The sequence below is a fragment of the Mirounga angustirostris genome, unplaced genomic scaffold (assembly GCF_029215605.1).
Source record: "Mirounga angustirostris isolate CCGP_5_RB_7025 unplaced genomic scaffold, mMirAng1.0.hap1 SCAF_14, whole genome shotgun sequence".
Classification (NCBI taxonomy): Eukaryota; Metazoa; Chordata; class Mammalia; order Carnivora; family Phocidae; genus Mirounga; species Mirounga angustirostris.
In genome coordinates, this window is record NW_026991722.1 from 89,168,235 (window position 1) to 89,187,807 (window position 19,573).

At 47.3% G+C, this 19,573-nt stretch overlaps 1 protein-coding gene across 15 annotated transcripts in view; it reads right to left on the bottom strand.

Annotated features, from left to right (window-relative positions):
* The window catches only part of ASCC2 (activating signal cointegrator 1 complex subunit 2), a 40,139-nt gene extending 20,813 nt beyond the window's left edge, over nucleotides 1-19,326 (bottom strand). For 6 of the 15 annotated variants that reach the window (XM_064578636.1, XM_064578635.1, XM_064578632.1 and 3 more), the window contains exons 1-8: nucleotides 19,174-19,326; nucleotides 14,685-14,782; nucleotides 8,879-9,037; nucleotides 8,340-8,510; nucleotides 6,661-6,790; nucleotides 2,433-2,500; nucleotides 1,342-1,452; nucleotides 184-296 (exon numbers count right to left, since the gene is read on the bottom strand). In XM_064578636.1, coding sequence (XP_064434706.1) covers nucleotides 184-296; nucleotides 1,342-1,452; nucleotides 2,433-2,500; nucleotides 6,661-6,790; nucleotides 8,340-8,510; nucleotides 8,879-9,037; nucleotides 14,685-14,765 — 833 coding nt within the window. In that variant the 5' untranslated portion in view covers nucleotides 14,766-14,782; nucleotides 19,174-19,326. Of the gene's footprint in view, nucleotides 1-183; nucleotides 297-1,341; nucleotides 1,453-2,432; nucleotides 2,501-6,660; nucleotides 6,791-8,339; nucleotides 8,511-8,878; nucleotides 9,038-11,334; nucleotides 11,353-14,684; nucleotides 14,783-19,173 lie in introns of those variants that run through there. The other 9 variants (XM_064578642.1, XM_064578640.1, XM_064578639.1 and 6 more) reach the window with 6 other exon arrangements.
* Between the last annotated feature and the right edge of the window lie 247 nt (nucleotides 19,327-19,573).

Here is a 19,573-nt window from a genome sequence, read left to right on the forward strand (position 1 = left end):
TCTTAAAAAAAAAAAAAAAAGATAAAATGCAGGTTCCACATAAGCAGGAGCCTTACCTGTCTTCCTCACTACTGTATCCCCAGGCTAAAAGAGCGCCTGGCACATTCTAAGTACCCAGCAATATCTGCTGAATGAGGATGTCAACTAGAACCTCTACTTTAGCAGTCAGAATTACTGCTGTACCTGTAACAGAAGTCGTGTTTCTGGAAAGTTTGGCAAGCCAAGGGGAAGATATCCAGAAAGGCCCAGAGCGTAGTGCAGGTATCACAAAGGTAGAGAACAATGTCTTTTAATTCCTGTTGCCAAAAGAAAACATTGCATTATTCTCCTCTGCCCCCATACACAGCTCTGTGGTGGGTATGAGATAAGGTTGACAAAACCAGTGGGAGCCAACAGGCAGATGCCTTGTCGGGGGAAGAGATCACTGGACGTCTGTGTGAAGCCTGGCTGGTCCATCTCTAGGAGCACGATCTGGACCAGTTCCTCAATCTCCCTACCTCAGGTCTTGCTATCGTAGCTCTAATGGGCACCCACCCAATGATCTCTGGGGTTACTTCTAGTTCTAGGATAATACAGTTCTCGCTTCTAAGCTGAAGGAGAACCAACCCCTGAACCTAAAGACAATGACTATGGTCCTACACAGAAGGAACATCCCATTGAGGACAAGAATATCAAGTCCACACAGAACACGGAGTGCTTTCTTATACACGTTCTGGAGTCTCTTGACAACTCTAAAAAGTAGGCTGAGCAGCTGTTCAGATCTCTGTGGTACAGATTAGGAAACTGAGGTTCAGGCAGGTAAAATGACTTGTTCCCACAGAACTTGGTATGCCTCTTTCTGAAACACCTGCTTAATGCCCGTTTTCCCACAAGATTGCAAGTTCCAAGAGGGCAGCTGACAGCTGCCTCTTTCCTGCTCTATCTCCAGTGCTCAGCATAAGGCCTGACACATGTCTATGGTCCTTATTTACCTCTCTTACCTACTGTAAGTCCCATTTCTGCTTTTGCCCTGCTGCTTTACCCTGAAGGCTCAGCACACACTGGAGCCTCCTCAGTACAAATTTGTCTACCGAACACAGGGCTCAGTGAGTAACACGAATGAGCTCATTGTGCTGAGCTACGTGAAGACTGAACCCCCATCGTCTGAACTCTAGGGCTCTGTTCTTTCCACTGCCCCATAAAGGAAGCTCCCAGAGAAAAATAAAAAGCCTGCTGAAATGCTCTAAGCCTGTGTGATGGGAATAGCTGCTTCCGGGGTTGGGGAAAACGGCCACAAGCAGGGGAAGAAGCTGTCGGGTCCTCTGCTAGCCAAGAAGAGGCTGGGCTGAAGGGCAACCTCACCAAGAGAGGCATGTCGCTGGGGGTCAACCGGCCCCTCTCCTCGAGTTTCTGGGGTGTGGCACTGGCCCCGTCCCCTTGCAAACCACAGTGCTGGAGGATATTGCTGAAAACCTGTGAAACACAAGAAGGGGTTCTCCCACATCCTGTCGAAACAGCAGCTAGGACCCCTGACCTGCAATCGGGGATGGGTGATCTGAAAGCTGCCTTGGAATCTTTCAAGTATGTGCCTGTGTTCCCAAGAAACCAGCTAAGACAACAACAGGGCATGGGGTCAAAGTGAAAACTGTAAAATGGGGATGATGGGGGTTATTCTTCTTACAGGATTGTGGTGAGGATTAAAAAGACAAAATGTAAAGGGGCACCTGGCTGGCTCAGTCGGAAGAGCGTGCGGCTCTTGATCTCAGGTTCGTGAGTTCGAGCCCCACGATGGGTGTAGAGGTTACTTAAATAAAACTTAAAAAAAAAAAAAAAGACAAAATGTATGAAAAGCCCCCAGAAGCCTGTAGAAATTATCCGAATGAATATGCTGGGCAAGTGTATGGTAATGAATATTTAAGATATACATTCAACAATGTATGTTTTGGATTCTATGGAGATGGCGATTTATGGAAATACATTGAAATCAAAGACAAATCAACAGTGAGAAGAAAACAGGGCCCATCGTAAAATCATGTAAGTCTTGAACTCATTGCACCATCTTTAAGTATGCTAGCATGAAACTACCCTAACTGTTATCGTGAATAGTAGAATCTCTTGGTGGTAGGATGATGGGTTAATTTTCCTCTTTCCATTTTTTATTTTTTGTTTATGTTTTCCAAATTTTCTGCAATGAATGCTATTATATTCTAAAACAGTTTTATAGAATTTTAAAGCTCTTATTTGAGAAACACCGGTCTCTTAGAGGGGTATCCTTAGAGGCCTATGGCTGTTGGCAAACAGCACACAATTTAAGCTCTTTTTGTATGAGTGATAGACAGCCCTTGTATTTCAGTTCTGTTCAAGTGGGGAAAAGGGTGAATTCTCTTCCAAGAAAGTCCAGGGACATACTATCAGGTTGGGGAGGGGATCTGGGCAGGGCTGAGAGCTGGTACCTGAAGGATGGTGGGCATGGTTTCATCCAGGTCATTATAGTAACTTGGCTGCTGGGTAAAGATGTTTCCTGAAAAGAGAAGAGAAAGGTAGGAATTGGGAAAAGAGGGTGGGGGAGGGAAGGACACATCACAAATGGTTGCCAGCATGTTCTGTGACCTTTCTCCCCTTTCCGAAGCCTGTCTGCACCAGAGCAGTCCTGGCCCCAGGCCCTGCTGGCACAGAACTTTGGCCTAGCCTAGAAACTTCTCCAGCATGAGGGAGGACTTTACTCAGTACAATTTAACCTTTTAAGCACCTCTGCCTAGAGAATTACATAAAAGGCCTGCCCTGGGAGCATGTGGGTGGCTCAGTCGGTTAAGTGTCTGTCTTTGGCTCAGGTCATGATCCCAGGGTCCTTGGATCAAGCCCCATATCGGGCTCCCTGCTCAGTAGAGAGTCTGCTTCTCCCTCTGCTTCTGCCCCTGCTCGTGTTCTCTCTCTTTCTCAAATTAAAAAAAAAAAAAAAAAAAAATCTTAAAAAAAAAAAAAGAAGGCCTGCCTGGTCAAACCAGCTCACCCTGATGTCCCCAAGGAGTGATCATACTTGGGCACCGTGCCTCGTATGACAGCATTGGCTTTGGAAGTGGGAGTTAGTCATCCAGGAAAATCAGGAGATACAATCTCCTTGCTCAAGAAACCTGGATGCTACAATCCAGGATTCTTGCCAGGCCACGCCTCTAATAATGTGAGGAGACTCTAGGGAGAAATTTGTCTGGAAATTCTCTTATCATCTGCTTTGAATATGCTAGCCATATTAATCCATCCTCCTCCAAGGGGAGAGGCCTGGGAGGGACCCAGAGACAGGTTTACCACACATTTGCAGTTGTTCCTATAAAACAAAGCTCCTTTCCGAATGTTTACTACCTCCAAGCAATGCTGCTGCTGTGAGCCGGTAGGTTAGAGCATATGTTAACTGGAACAGAAACCAAGTGTTCCGGCTGCCCAAATGGCAAGGGAGGAAGGGAAAATCATAGCTAGCCAGGAGACATGATGATGTGAAATACCAACACCCTTAAGAAGAGGCCAGGGTTCTTCAGCCCACTACGATCCTAATGTCTAAGGGTGGCTGACTGTCAGGCTCTGCTGAATTGCAGGTGTCCTTTGTCTTTGGGTAGGTCTGTCCTTGGTTTCCTTAATGAAAATCAAGGGGAGCCCTTGTCCCATCCCAAAAGATTTGAAAATCAATGAAATCAAAGGCCAAATGGGACAGAAAGCAAGTGAGAAAGCAAGTCACTATGTAGCCGGACTTCCTGTAAACACTTTCTTGGATGCCACTTCTTTCCCTGACTCCAGAAAGTGGAGTTTTCCCAGCACGAGCTTGCTCAGTGCCTCCCACCTCCAGATGGGTGCTGATCCCTCAACCTGTGAAGGTACTCCCTGGCCATCTGTGCCCGCCTCCTACTCTTGACAGCAAGGAGGGACTGAGCTATCTCCCCACCAACCTCTGTTCTTTCTCACAAAACTCCCATCTGATGGTTATCCTCAAGGTCAAGTCTGAACTCCTGACCACAGCACAGAGGGCCATGTGAGATCTGGCCCGGATAGCATCTCCAGCCACCCTCTCCCTATTTCCTGGGCTGCATTCCTCTCCTGTACCTCCTCAACCTCAGAGAACAAGCCCTGTCCCCTCCCTCTGCCTGGAGTGACCTCCCAGAGCTAAGTCCACCATAAGGCAGGTGTCACCTTCTCCAGGCAGTGCCTCCTGACTCAGGCATCAGGAGCCGGTCTCCCCCAGTACCATACAGCAGACCCCACTGTGCCCTAACCACCTGGCCCTGGGGTAGGGCACTCTTTCATAATCCTTCTAGTGCTTATGCCTGAGTAACAGGGATGTTTTACAAGCATCAGAACAGATAACATTTCACAACTGACCCTTTCCTCTCCTTTATCTGATCCAGTGATAGTGAAGATCTGACTTTCGATCTCTTAAAGAAACAATTAAGAAGCAAGGCACAACAGCGGCATCCTTCTCAGACTAAAGCAGTTCAGAGACCCAGGGTGAAGGGAAGGGACTGCCAAAGAGATCAGTGCAGTCCTCGAGGGGGCCAAGGCCTGACGTACTCCTGCTTTCACAAAGCAGCTCCAAAAGTCTAACTGAAAGGCCCTGCTTTCAAAATTACACTTACTGATCCGGAATACCAATCTCGAGGTTAAAAAAAAGTAAGGTGTGTTTGTGCGGGAAGGTTGACGGGGGTGGGAGGGTGCCAGGTAAGGACTGGGCTTCTGCCCAAAGGACAATCGGCCAGTCCCCTTGTTCCCTCCTTCTCTCCCTTGTCAACACTCTTACTACAGCTGCTTTGCTCAAGAGCTTCTGTGGTAGGGACAGTGGAGGCTGCCCCCACCCTGCCCAAAAGGCCCCTTTCCTGCACCCGACACAAGTCTTCTCTAGAATTGTTGACTTCTCCCTCCAGCTGACCTCCCCAAGCCCTGCTTTATTCTGCCTCTAGGATGTCCTCTTCAGCCCAACCAGGTTCTCACCTTCAAACCCACACTGAAGCACTGGCCTCGTCGGTCTCCTGTCACCACCCTTCCCACCGGCATGCTGCCAAATTAACCTTGACACCCCAGACAGCTCCTCCTTGCAGCTCCCATGGCCTCATGTAAGAGCTCACAATCACCAGGCGCTTGTAACGAGCCAGGCACTTGTAACGAGCCAGGCACTTGTAACGAGCCAGGCACTGTGCTAATCCTCACAACCATCCTATGAGGTAGGTATAGCATTAGTCTTCCCATTCTACAGATATGAAAACTGAGGCTAGAGTGGCTGACTTGGACAAAGTAACACAGCCAGGAACAGGGCTGCAGTGTGAATTGGGCAGAGCCTGCCTTCTGAGCCACCAAGCGATACTGCTCCCCAAGTGCTAATGGTTGGCACGGAGCCCTCCCTGATCTGGCCCCAGCATCCCCTTCCCCATCTCCTGCTGCTGCCCTCCTAGAATGCTCCACTCTAACCAAACTGGCCTAATAACTGTTTCTCTAACTGACCATGCTTGGTTTTGCTCACTTACCCCATGCCCTCAGTCTACAATAACATTATGAAGAGTCTTTCTCTGGGAAAGTAAAAGAAATGAACTGATGATTAGGGAATAATTAGATTTGAATGAGAAACCAGACACCGTTCCAATGAAAAGGCTGGATGTGAAATTTCATATACGTTATGCTCTGACATGTTTTTCAAAAACACGCAGAGAAAAGACTGGAAGGAAATAATCACCAAATGGTTGCCTGTGTGTGCAGGAATTTGGTAATTGCTTTCCTGCTTCTTTACACTTCATATTCTCTCCAAACTTTCTAAATTAACTTATATCACCTTTTTTATTAGGAGGAAGGAAGGAAAGCATTTCAAGGGACAACTTAGCTTTGTAACTGGGCATTTGGGAAGACTATGTCCTATAATCTCAGGGTGAGGAGGGCTGACAGTGGTGTCCTGTCTCTGTGTCCCGCCCAATGCTGGGGCGTTGTTCCCTCTGCAGCATCTCAACCAAGCTTCAGTCTCTGATCGAACCCTCCAGCCCACTGCCTCCTGATGGGATCCAACTGCTGAAGTCATTCCTTTCTCGACCCAGAAGAGTCCTCACTGAACTCGGCCTCCAACTGTTCTCAGCAACAATGCAAACCATGAGACTTTTGAGGCAGTCCCATTATCCCTGAAGCAGGGAGTGACAAAGAGGAAGAGCTCGAGAGTCAGGCTTATGTGACATAAATCCCAGCTTGGCCACTTATTAGTCATGGGCTCTCAGGCAAGTCCCTTACATTTTAACCTTAGTTTCCTTGTCTGTAAATAGGGATGATTACAGAGTCACATTCCACGGCTGCTGTGAGGATCAATTTAAGATCACATACAAGGAGCTCGGCAGAGTGCCGGGCCCCCAGTGAGCACTCACCCAAAGGTTAGCAATCACTGCTGTTCCTACTCTCACCACCAAAGCAAGCCTCCCCACTCCTTCAACTGTTTGACATGTGGCCTAATACTAAGATCCTGGAGGGACCGAGGGGTCAAGTGTTGTCTCTACTCCCCCAGGGCCACCTAGTTGCGTCTTTCGGAGTTGACATGCATATATCTGCGAAGTTACGCCCAAGCCCCATCCGCCACTGCAGTTCTGAATCCCCCTGCGCTCATCTAGGTGCTCTAGTTTGGCATGTGGGGGCCAGCTCTGTGCAGCCCTCCAGGCCCTGTGCCCTACGTACCTATCATCTTCTGGAGCAAAGGCGAGTTGCCTTTTCCAAAGAGCACGCAGAGGTCCAGGATCTTTGGGATGTCAAACAGGAAGTTATTGTAGAGGATTTCTCCAAATGCAGAGGGGGAAATGAAGTGATCCTAAGAAACAGTGCAGAGAAAGAGGATGAGAAACTTTCTGAAAGCATACTCTTGGTAAAGTAATAGCAAACTCACAAGAACAACGGGGGATTGGCTGATAAATGAAGGTCCATCCACACTGTGGACATGTCTGAGCCTCATATATTGACCTGGAGCAATAGCTATTCTTCATTTTAATGTAAAAAGAAGCAAACATATGCTATTAAATAGTCGGTTGGGCATTCATTCTAAAATACTTGTGGGTTGGGGCGCCTAGCTGGCTCAGGCAGCAGAGCATGCAACTCCTGATCCTGGGGTCTTGAGTTCAAGCCCACATTGGGCAAAGAGCTTACTTAAAAAATAAATAAATAAATAAAAATATTTATGGGTAAATTACTGTGATATTTGGAATTGCTTTAAAATACTCCAGGAAAGGGGCGCCTGGGTGGCTCAGTCGGTTAAGCGTCTGCCTTTGGCTCAGGTCATGATCCCAGGGTCCTGGGATCGAGCCCTGCATTGGGCTCCCTGCTCCACAGGAAGCCTGCTTTTCCCTCTCCCATTCCCCCTGTTTGTGTTCCCTCTCTCGCTGTCTCTCTATCAAATAAATAAGTAAAATCCTTAAAATAAAATAAAATAAAATAAAATAAAAGGGGTACCTGGGTGGCTCAGTCAGCTAAGTGCCCAACCCTTGATTTTGGCTCAGGTCATGATCTCAGGGTTGTGAGACTGAGCCCCGTGTTGGGCTCTGTGCTGGGTGTGGAGCCTGCTTAAGATTCTCGCTTTCCCTCTCCCTCTGCCCTCCCCCTCTGCCTCCCCTGCACTCACTCACACGCTCATGCTCGCTCTCTCGCCCTCAAAAGAAAAAAAAAAGATACTCTGGGGGAAAAAATACTCTAGGGGAAAAAAACTCGGGAAGAAAGAAAATAAGATTGGCAAAATAATGATAATTGTTGAAGCTGGGTGATAGGTACATGGGATTCATTATGCTTTTGCATATATTTGAAAATTTCCATACTACAGAAGTTAAAAAAAGAAAAGCAAGATCCTATTGTAAAAATAAATATGCACTCACACACACAAATATACTGAAAGGAAAAAAATTCCCTGAAGGAACATGCACCATAATGGTGGTTATTTTTGGGGAAAGGGATTTTGTGGCGACTTTTACTATCTACAAAATATTTCTGTCATGTTTGAGTTGTTTAAAGACAGCGTTATTTTTAAAACCAGGGGGAGAAAAGCAAAGGTTTTTAAAAAGCACATAAAAGTTCCTTTAACAAATCAGAATCAATGTTTTCACCCTCTGACGCATGAAAAAAGGCAGAGTCACGCGTCACCTGGCAAAGGGCCCTCAGCTCCCATTGATGAAAACACTGGATGTAATGCAGACCCAGTGAATTCACAGATAAGGGGGTGGCCACAGATTGCTTCCCCAAAGGTGGGAATGAAGGCAGAGGGGAGACAAAGAGGAAACGCAATACTTCCAGAGCCTTCCTTCCCAGGGGCGGGAGACTCTGGCACAGAGGTGCTGGGTGTCGGGTGGAGCCCTGTTGTGGGATCAGGGGCTTACTTTGGATTCCTTGTGAGTGGACATGCGGAGGAAAGTGAGGAAAACACTTCGATGGAGGCGCTTCTGCATGTCAACAACCTCAGGGGCCGGGGCCACCCACTCATCGAACTTTCGGGGTACATAGCGCAGATAGGAGTCCAGGCACTTCTGCAGGGTTTCATCGAAGATAACCTATGTCAGACAACAGATCAGAGCGAGGATTTGTCACTGAGGCCCAAGGGCTTGTGGGTGGACTGCGCAGGGGTTCACGGCCTACCAGCCCTGGCCTAAGGCAAACACTCCAACCCCAAGGGCCTAAGGAGGTATGAATGAGCCGAGGGCTAAACACAAGTTTCTAAAAATGACACGCTGGAAGGCGTTGTGTAAACATCATTAAGATTGTGATACAGGACAGAGCAATCCAAACCACAATTTGCTGTTAAGGATCCAGTGTAAGAAGTAGGAAAAAAGCATCTCCTAGGGGGAGAAAAACAACAACAGCAACCAACCAACGGCATGTCATGTGCTTTGTCTTAGTGTTAATTTTGATAGAATGTTACCTGGCACCAGAATTTATCGTGAGGCAAGGCCAGGAGCCAGTCGAGGTCATTGGCTACGAAGGTGGCGCGTTCCAGGTACTCCTCCACTAGGGCGGGAATGTTGTCTTTAGGGGGCGGTTTGTATAACACAAAATACCGGTCTGCCTTCTGCTCGGGGTGCTACGGATCCAAAAACCACGTGTTAACGTGGCAGAGGTTAGTCAGCGAGGGCCCATTTGCCAACCCACAGCAATGACAACACTTGGCTGTTCCAACCAGTGACCCTCCAAGGAGTTTTTAAGCATAAAGAACCAAGTGTCTCTAACAAAGGGGGCTTGGTTGCATCCAGGGAACGCTAGGCAGGCATTAAAAAATATGTGTTTTGGAGGATATTTAATGACATGGGGAAAGGTCAAGGGAAGAGAAAGCAGGACATAAACCTATTTAATATATAATCAGTTTGGGGATCTTTAAAGAAGTATATATTTTTAACCCAGGTTAAAAAAAAACAAAAAACAAAAAACGGCTGGGACTGGGGGGCGGGGAATGCACTAATGCAGTTAACATACCAAAGCTAATAGTGGTTATCTTTGGAGAGGGGAATTATGACTCGAATGTATTTTCCAATTTAAAAAACATATACATGTATTACTTTTTAAGTTATTTTGTAATTATACAAGGGAGACATGCACATCTTTTCTTTCAAAACTTACAACCCTGCAGAGAAGGTGAGTCTTCTGGGACCACACTCCCAGTCCCCACATCCTCCCAGGGGTGACCACTCACCATTAGGTGAGTGTCCTTGCAGACCTTCTCTAGGCTTTTATGGGAAAATATACCCATAGAAGGTATTTTAGATCTCTTTTCACCTTTCTTACATAAATAGTATCATACTGTATGTATCATGCTATATCCTTAGAATCGGGAAAAAACCTCGGTAACTTTTTGCTTTTAAAGAAAAGATGCTATGGAGCACTGGGTGTTATGCACAAACAATGAATCATGGAACACTATATCTAAAACTAATGATGTAACGTATGGGGATTAATATAACAATAAAAAAATTTAAAAAGAAGAAAAGATGCTAATCAAGTAATTGCAGGTCTCAGCTTAGAATCAAAAGTTCTCTCTCCCAACCCTTACCTTGCCATGAACAAATCTTACTTTGTTCACCATAAAGAAGAGATGATGAGCTCAGTTTTCTCCTCTGACTACATAAGGGCTGCTTTCTCTGGGGGAAGTGGTAATAGGAGGAAGGCCGGGCAACGTATCAGCAGTTATCAACCATAATCCACCCACTTCCAGGTCTGTCAGTCCAGGGGGACAGGAAAATCATGACTGATTGGTTGGTTTCCTCAAGAACCCCCTATGCCTCCCTACTGCCTGATGCAAGTTTTCAAACTGTGGAGTCTTTGGATCCCACAAGGATTCCTCGGGGGCCCCTATCAGGTGGGTCTTCAGGACCCCTCCCATTGAAATCAGAATTTATACAGTGGGCTTCCAGGGACAAACTTTTTGAAAAAGGGAATCCTGCTGACTGAAACAAGTTCAAAACTACTCTCTAGGACCTAAATTCATCTCCTTGGTTTCCACGCTGCTCCCCTCGTCTTTCCGTTGACACCTCATCTCTTAGGTCACTTCTTAGGCAAGGCTACTCATCGCCTCCTACTCTGACAGACAGACAGACAGACACACACACACACACACACACACATCCTGAGATTTGGCCATCCTTGCATTCCTACAAACATTTCCTGGCACGCTGTTGTGTGGTGAGGCACATGGAGAAAACATCTGCATGCTCACAGAGCCTATGCTCCGGAGGGGGAGATGCACATCTAAGCCAGTAAGTGAGCACAAAACAGAGAAAGTGACAGCCCAAACCTGGCAGAGGGACTGTGGGAGGGCCAAAGGTGATTATCTGCACCTGGAGGACAAGGGACAACTTCCCGGGGCAAGCAGCATCTAAGCTGGGCCTTGGAAATGAGAAGGATTTTTTGATGGAAGAAATGGTATATTATGAAGGCATAAAAATGGGCCATGAGAAAAAAGGGCCCAGACTGCATGGGTGGTGGGAAATAGATACGGAGGGAGAGAACACTGGAATGATGATAATAAAGGCCACCACTTAACAAGACCTGCCTTGTGCCGGCTGCTGAGTAGGTATGTCCCACAGCCTATTTTTCATCTATAACTATTTAAAAGGGAGATAGTATTCTTCCCATTTTACAGAGGAGGAAACAAAGAATCAGTAAGGTTCAGGAATTTTGCTAAGGTCACAGGGCTAAGGAGGCAACTGAGGCAGGACTTGAACCAAAGCTTACACTGCAGACTGCTGAATAACCTCCAGTACCCACGTGCTATCCTGGTCTCGCTGCTTAGCCTTCTGATCCCAGCTCTGACCTCACCTACTCCAGGAAGTCTCTCCAACTCCCACCTCTGACCATGTTAGGTGTTCACCTGGGCTCCCCCAATACCTGCACTCTGTGCTTCCCCAACCACAGCACCTGTTGAACTGCGTCAAAAGTACTTTCCAGATCAGTGGCTGCTGCACATGGGGAGAGAAGAAAGGATGGGTCACAGAAGGGCACAAGGAAACTTTCTGGGAGCGGCAGAAATGTTCATTATCTTGATTATGACAGTTTCCTAGGTGTATACTAATGTCAATACCAACCAAGTTGTATACTTTCAATATGTACAGTTTATTGTCTTTCAATCATGCCCCAATAAAGTTATATGAAAAGGAAGGGCATGCCTTCTTTGTTTCCCCTATTAGCCATAGGTCTCTGGAAGCAGTCTGGGCTTTGCTCACAGCATTCCCAGTCCCTAGAACATATCTGGCATCGAGCAGACTCTCCGTATACATTTGCTGGCTGGACAAAGCATGAATGCGGGTCATGAAGGACCAGATCCCACCAAGTTCTTTGAAGGACTGGGGTTTTATGTGTACTGCGCAACTGTCCTCGACTACATAAAGTAGCATTTTTTCACTCTTAGAATTGGAACTAAATAATGCCTATGCAGTTAAGTTGGATAAAATGTATACAGATGTTTCAGATATTACAGGATAAATATATAAATCAAAATTTCCTATATAAAACAATTTGGGAGTTGGGTGGAAATATTTTGAATATTTATTTTTAAAGATGCAGAAGAGGACTTTGTGCACGGTATTTTTGTAAATGCTTTTCAAAATACTTGTCTTTGGTAGTGCTTCTTTTGCTGCCACCAAATTGATAAGATGCTACTGAAATGTTTAAATAAAGAGTTTAAATTTTTAAAAGTGCATGTGATGTTTCCAGTGAAGAATAAACGGTCTATTTCTTTAAAACAAAAACAAAAACAAAAAAAACCCTCAAGAGTGGGAACTTTATTCTGTAGGTGACAGGAACCGTGGGAGCTTTCAGGGCAGAGACCAGCAGGCCCCAGCTGTATCTTCCACCCTTCGAGCTTGGCTCAGGTCCCAGTTGCTCTGTGAAGCTTTCTGGACATTCTCTGCCCATCAAACCTCTGTTCTGCTGATCTCGCCAAAAAACCATTTCGCCCTGTCCCCTACATGTTCCACTTACATGAGTCTTGTCTTCCTCAACAGCCCATTCACTCACTGTGGCTCAAGACTTTATTTCTTTCGGATTTTCAAGAGCACCAAGTCTGCGCTGTGTGCACAGTAGCTACTCGATAAACATTAGCTCCACCTATCACCCTGCAAAGGCAGCGTGGCGGCTGTCCCTTGGCTAGAGAGCTCCTTGCCCAAAGTTGGGACTAAAGAGACAAATATACAGTGGGTACAAGTCTCTTCAACAAGACCACTCCTTCACCAGGCAGCTGTCTCCCTCAGCTCGTCCCTCTTCCCACCCTATTCTCCATTCGAACCTTCTGCCACTGTCACTGTTGTCATCATCATCACCATCACTGAGGGCTTACAATGTTCCAGTTACGTGGCTAAGTATGTGTGAGATTTAACACAAAGTTTGTGCTCCTTAACTCAGTGATACTGCTTCTACCCCAAGGGACTGGTGGTTGGGTAGGAGTCGGGCTCTCCAGACTCCAGGACGGGATACTTGGGTCCTCCTGCCAGGTTCATCCTTCGCCCATTGCTCTGCATGGCTAGTGTTTATTCCCCCAGTTCAGGATCCCCCTCCTTCTTAGGAAGCCTTCCCTAGCTGCATCTGCCCTCCCACCAGCCCCAAGACCTCCCTGCCCCACCCACTCCTTCAGTCTTATCAGTGGCCTGGGCTCTGCATTCATGTAGCCGCTTCTAAGACAACGCTGATCACACCGTGGAGGAGCTACTGGTCTGCTTTTCTCTTAGTCCATAGACCCCATAAGGGCAGGAACCATGTCTTTTTTCTCTGTAGCTCCAGGGTCTGTCACAAGGCCTGGTTGGAGTCCTTGACTCATTTACTGAATGTTTCCTGAAAGAAATGCACCTGGCACTGGGAAACCATAATGAAGGGAAGGGACCAGGTTCCTGTTCTCATGGAGGCCACAGCCTAGCAACCCAGGTATTAAGTACACGGGGAAGGACTGAGGTGGAAAATCAGAGTCAACTACTTAAGGATCCGTCTCTCCCAGCCCAACAGAATCTTCTGTGTTAATGGAACTGTTCTATATCTGTGCTGGCAAAATACTGTAGGCACTCACTGCATGGGCTGTTTTAATTTAACTAAAATTAAATTTAAAAATGCAGTTCCTGAAACTATCCACATTTCAAGTGTGCCAAATCCCTATTTGTAGTGAATGACTACTACACTGGGTGGCTACCATGTTGAGCAGAACAGATCTAGATTTTCTGATAAATATCCTTCTCACATAAAAAGGTTATAAAAAAGAAATGGCAGGCTTTATAGCACAAAGGTTAAGGGTATGAGATCCAGGGTCAGTCTACCTGGCTTCCTATTCTGGCTCCCTTAATTTCCTAGTTCTGTGACCTTGAACTTTCAGTTTCCTCATCTGTAAAATGGGAACAATCAAATACCTACTCACGGGGCTTAAACAAGATAATCCAGGTAAAGTGTTTAGAAAGATTTGGCCCAGAGCAAGTGCTCTATAAATGTTAAGTCCTACTATCAGAGAGGAGTTAGGAAGTAATAAGAAGCCATCCAGAAAGCAGGAAATCCAACACCAAGCTCTTGTTTCCCACGACTTTACTCAAGCCCCCCTAGAAAATACTTCCTCCCACCTTGCTCAAGTAAGCTCATATTCTTGGGAAAATGGTAAGTGGGTGTGGGGACTGCAGTCCCCACCTCTGTCTCCTTCAGCCTGGCACCTCTCCGCAGCCCTAATCTCACTCTGCAGCTGGTAATCAGCACGCTCACAGCCTCCTTATTTTTCAGTCTCCCAAGCCCTGCAGAGTTGGTATGTGGCAGGTGGCGCTTCTTAGCCCTTTGTGATAAAAGGCAGCCTGACCCCTGAAACTGGTGTTCCCCCTGAAGTGTGGATAGCAGGGGCGATAGCTCCAAAAAAGGCCTACCTGAAACCTGAACGCTTCCCGCAGGGTCAAATCCCCAAACCTGGCTTTGGGCTGGATCTTTTTCTAGGCCAGCTCAGGTTGAGTCCCAACCGCCATCAGACTCTGATTCAAAATGAAATGCTTTGGGGGCAAGGTATGGGGTGGCAACATGGAAAATACTACTCAAATTCGAGCTGCTGCTCAGAAAGGAAACTTCTGCACTGGGCTGGAAGGACCTAGTAGTGTCCCAGCTACTGAATTACTGACTGTGGCCCTTGGGTCATTCTTGGAACAGATAAAGGAGGAATTTGCTTTTTGCTTCTGAAATTGCAAGAATGATAATATCAGGCTGAACGGCCTCAAGGTACCGCTCACCAGCGCTGGTGAAGTCCTCAGTTTTCCTGTCTTCAGGTCCGTGTGGGTGATCTGGAGTTGGTCCAAGGGCAGAGCTGGCATTGTGCTGCGTGACCCTCCTGAAAGGAATATGGATGGGAAGAAGAGAGCAGACACATAGGCTCCTGGTGGCAGGGGCCGGCCCTGGAACTGATGCCAGAGCCAGGAGAGAAGCTTCACCCTCTGGCCTCAGGAGGCTCCTGACTTGAGCCTCAAAGGCCTGGTGCCTGCACCTACTAATCCAGACGGAGCTGACTTTTCTGCCTAAAGCAAGAGCTCTCAACTGAGGAGGAAGACACTTGCCAGGTGACTCCTGAAACATTCCCACCCTCTTTGTGAAGTACTGGCTAAAAGGACCTAGATGATCTTTATTAGGGCTCCAGCTCTATGCCCTCCTTGGCCTGTGAGCTCTCTGAAGACAGTGCCTGGGCTCTCCTTCTCTTGCTATCTTTTCCGTGACCAGCACAGGCCTGGTACAGAGTTGGCCTCGTCAACTGTTTGATGAGTGACTCAATATAAGGACACTTTTCTTATAATTCTATGCAGATCTGCAGTCTATTTTTTTAGTTTTTAATTTTTTATTTAACAGAGATAGACCGTGTAAGTAGGCAGAGCGGCAGACAGAGGGAGAGGGAGAAGCAGCCTCTCCGCCAAGCAGGGAGCCCGATGCGGGGCTCAATCCCAGGACCCTGGGATCATGACCTGAGCCGAAGGCAGCCGCTTAACCGACTGAGCCACCCAGGCGCCCCAGCAGATCTGCAGTCTTTTCAGGGATGGAGGGATGGGCCTTTCCTCACTTGTAGAGGGTTTTAAGATTTTACAACCTCCCTAGGCTCCAGGGAAGAAGGACGTGGATGAACAGAAGGACCAGAGAGGATGAGAGAATTCACAGAAACTCGCCAGTGTGAGCTCTTTTCTGCAGAGGCCCAAGCCTGCCTCTGAGTCAGTGAGTGGCAGACGCCATGTCTCTTGTCTTCCCATCCAATGTTCTTTCCATGATTCTACTTGGCCTGCCCCACAGAAGGGACATGCATATTGGCTGGATCACGGAATGGAAGTGAAGTAGGCCCCTTAGATGCCATATAAGGCCATATAAGGCCAACACAGTCTCAATGACACAGTCTCAATGACAACACAAAGACATATTGAGGCTGGGATGAGGAAACCATCCGTCACCTTCTGAGAACCTCACAGATAAGCTGAGGGGCATGGTCAGCCATGAGTTATGGGATGTCCCATATCTCAGATATTAGGCCAGGCCCTAGTGTTATTAAGACAGAGTGATAATTCAGGGTCTCTGCCCCACAGGAGCTTATGGCCCAATAATTACAACGATAATGGCAGCAGCAGGAACATACTTGTCATGTGCTGGTGCTTTCCCTAGGGCTTTTCTCAGCATCAACTAGCTTTGCATATATTAATGCTCAGGACAACTCTAAAGTTAGGCCTATTTTTATCTCCATTTTATCAGTGAGGAAATAGAGACTCAGAGAAGATAACAAACTCGCCCTAGGACTCAGTTATAGTTGGTGAAGCTGGCCGGCTCTTAACCATTCGCTGTACTGAGTCTAGTGTACTTGAGCTTGCAGGGGGTATTGCTGTCAAGAAAGCATTTCTGGGGAGCCTAAATGATCAGGAGAGCCTGAATTGAGTCCTGATAGTGGAGATTAGCCAGGAAGGAGGGTGCTGCAGGCCGGGGAAACAGTAGGAGCAAAGGTAAGGAGGTAGGAAGCAGCTTGGTACACAAGGAACCTTAGTTCATGGGCTGTTTTTTTTGTTTGTTTTTTAAGATTTTATTTATTTATTTGACAGAAAGAGAGAGAGCACAAGTAGGCAGAGTGGCAGGCAGAGGGAGAGGGAGAAGCAGGCTCTCTGCTGAGCAGGGAGCCGGACGTGGGGCTCGATCCCAGGACCCCAGGATCATGACCTGAGCTGAAGGCAGCCGCTTAACCGGCTGAGCCACCCAGGCACCCCAGTTCATGGGCTGTTTTAAAGACTGTGAAGATATCCATTCTAGAGGATGTAAAAGAGACAGGACCACTCTCTCTAGTCCTCAAGACCTGTTCCAGCTCTAGGATCTCCATGAGTCAGACATGTGGTCCCTGCACACGTGAGGTGGCCTCAAAAAAAAATCATAAGGTGCGAAGTAATGAAAGGGGCTTAGCTGAGTTTTCACCTTTCAGCTTTCCAAAACGTAGATAATATACACATGTTGCACAGACGTTACTTCTAATCAAGTTACTGTCGTACTAGCCTCTCACAACAACCTAGTTACAGACAACAGGGACGATTACGCTCAGATGTCCAAAGAGGGGCTCTGATTTGCTCAAGGCAGATACATTAGTAACCAAGTTGAAACTGAAGCCCAGCCCTTCTGCCTTGGCACCTGGATCTTTTGTGCTGAACAGACTAAAAATACTTCTTTCCTAACCCCCCAGTGATGCTGGGAGGGCAGCTGAAAACACCAGGGGTCTGCTTGCCAGTCCAGAAGTCTAAATGACTCACAGGCACAGTTCTTTTCACGTTCACCTGCCAAAGACGGTGTGTGGGAGTGTCCAATGTAGGGACCTAGGTTGGGGAAAGAGCCATAGTAGGTAGTGGCTCTTCATCCTTTAACTTCTAGGCCCTGGAGGCCAGGCCTAGACAGGTAGAGACAGCATCTGATTTCAGAAGAAATCCACTCCTACAAGCCAGTGCCTGTAAAGGCAGTTCAGACTCAGGCTGGTGTGGTGGTTAAAAGCTTTATAGTTCTGCAGCCTGGATTCATATTCCGGCTCCACCTTTTCCTACCCATGTTTGAGACCTGGAGACAGTTCCTTAAACTCTCTAAGCCTTGATTTCCTCATCTGTAAAACTGAGATGTGAGAAGTAATCAATGCTAAGTGTTCAACACAGCAGTTGGCATGTAATAAACACTCAATAAAGTTTACTTGTGATTACAAGTCCCAACCATAGGCACAACACTTTGGACTTCCTCATTTACTCAGAAAAGGCTGACTGAATATGTTCTGGGTCCTGGGCATGTAAATGACTATCATTCAGTGTGATCAGAGCTGTAACAGGAAATTTTCAAAACAAGCACAAGAGAGAAAGGGAGGATGTCTCCGAGAAGTTGACCCATAACCTGGTTGTTGAAGGACAGGGGGAAAGGATGGGGAGGAAGGGCATTCCAAGCGAAGAGCAAGTGTGAACACAGGCTCAGAACCAGTGGCTTTGAAAGAAGAGGGAGACATTTGGTATGGCTGAAAACACAAGGTTAGGTAGGGGATGATGGAAGTTGAGAGAGGAGGTTAGATAGGAAAGATGAAGACATTTTAAAAAAGAGCCTCCAATGTGATGCTAAAGATTTTGGCCTTTCATCTAAAGGCAGTGAGGAGTCATTTAAGTAGAAAAGAGATATAATCAGAAAGAAAAGACAATAACCCGGTGGCAGAGAGACTGCCTATGAACCACTGGAGAGCAAAGACCATGTTAATAATTTCATTCAGCCATTCAAAAAGTTTTTGAGCACCTACTATGTGCCAGGCACTGAAGCCTGAAGAATACCAAAGTGGGCAAATAACAGATTTGGTCCTGCCCTTCACAGAGTTTACAGTCTTTATGCAAAAGACAGATATGAATCAAATAGCCATACAAACTAATAAAATACCACGACGTATGCTATGTAGATCAGGCACATGGGGCTGTGACAGCATTTAACAGAGAACAGACTTGAGGGAGGGAGCATGTCAAGGAAGATCCGAGTTTTCATCTAAAGTATGGGTAGAAATTAACTAGGCGAAGATGAGACTCTAAGTTCCAAAAGGAAAAGGACATTGATCGTGATGAAATCTGTGCCCACCCCTGCATCCTTCATGCCAAGCAGGGCAGCAGAAGCCCAAACTTAAAAAAGGGCTTTCTTTAGAAGGTGAGCTTGGTGCAAGCACCAATTACAATAAGGCCTGGGAGCGTCTCCAGGGCAAATACTGCCTCAGTTTCTCTGACTGCCATCACCCTTCAATATTACTTTCCTCAGAGGCCTTCCCAGACTGCCCAATCTAAAGTATTCACTCCGCAGTTACTGTCATATCTTTAATTATCTTGTGCCTTTATTTGTCGTTGACTGTCTCCTCCCACTGGACTGTATGCTCCATAAGGGAGGGTGCTTATCTGTCTTGCTGTTTGTATCCCCAGTGCCTAGATCTGTGGCTGACACGTAGGAAGCGATGGACATATATTTGTTGAACGAATGAATGAACTCCAAGGAAACTGAAACCCGGAGTGAGGGTAGGAGGACTGTGACTCATCACTCTGGGGCTGAGCCTCGAACCCGAGAGTCCCGGCTCTAGCGGCCTGGCCTCAGGGGCGACTCACGGGAGCGTCAGTCTCGGCCCCGCCAGGCAGATGGGGAGGCTCGTGGCCGCCTGAGGCATGGCCGCGGCTCGTCCCACACCCGATGCCCCCATTCGGCAGGGCCCAGCCACGCACTCACCTCGGCGGCTCCACTACCGGCGCTGTGCCGCCGCCACAGCCACCGCTGCCGCCGCCGCCGCTGCCGCGGTCCACGGTGACAGCTCCCAATGAGCCGGCACTTCCGGGGTCAAACGGCGATTCCGCAGGCGCAGACAGGAAGCCTCGGCGGGCCCCGCCCCCGGTGCCAACTGCCGCCGGGAAAACGGGCCAGTGGCCACGCCCCCAGACTTAAGACTCCGCCCCCACATGGAACAGGCCGGACTGTAACCACGCCCCCTTCCCCCTCCTATCTTCCAGAGATTCCACCTCTTAGAAAATCCAAGTATTGTACCTGGTCTTTCAGGATCTCAGGCTTCCGTCTCCTTCCTAACCTTCTCGTCATCGTTTTACACATTTAATCCAAAAGAGTAGTTTTAACA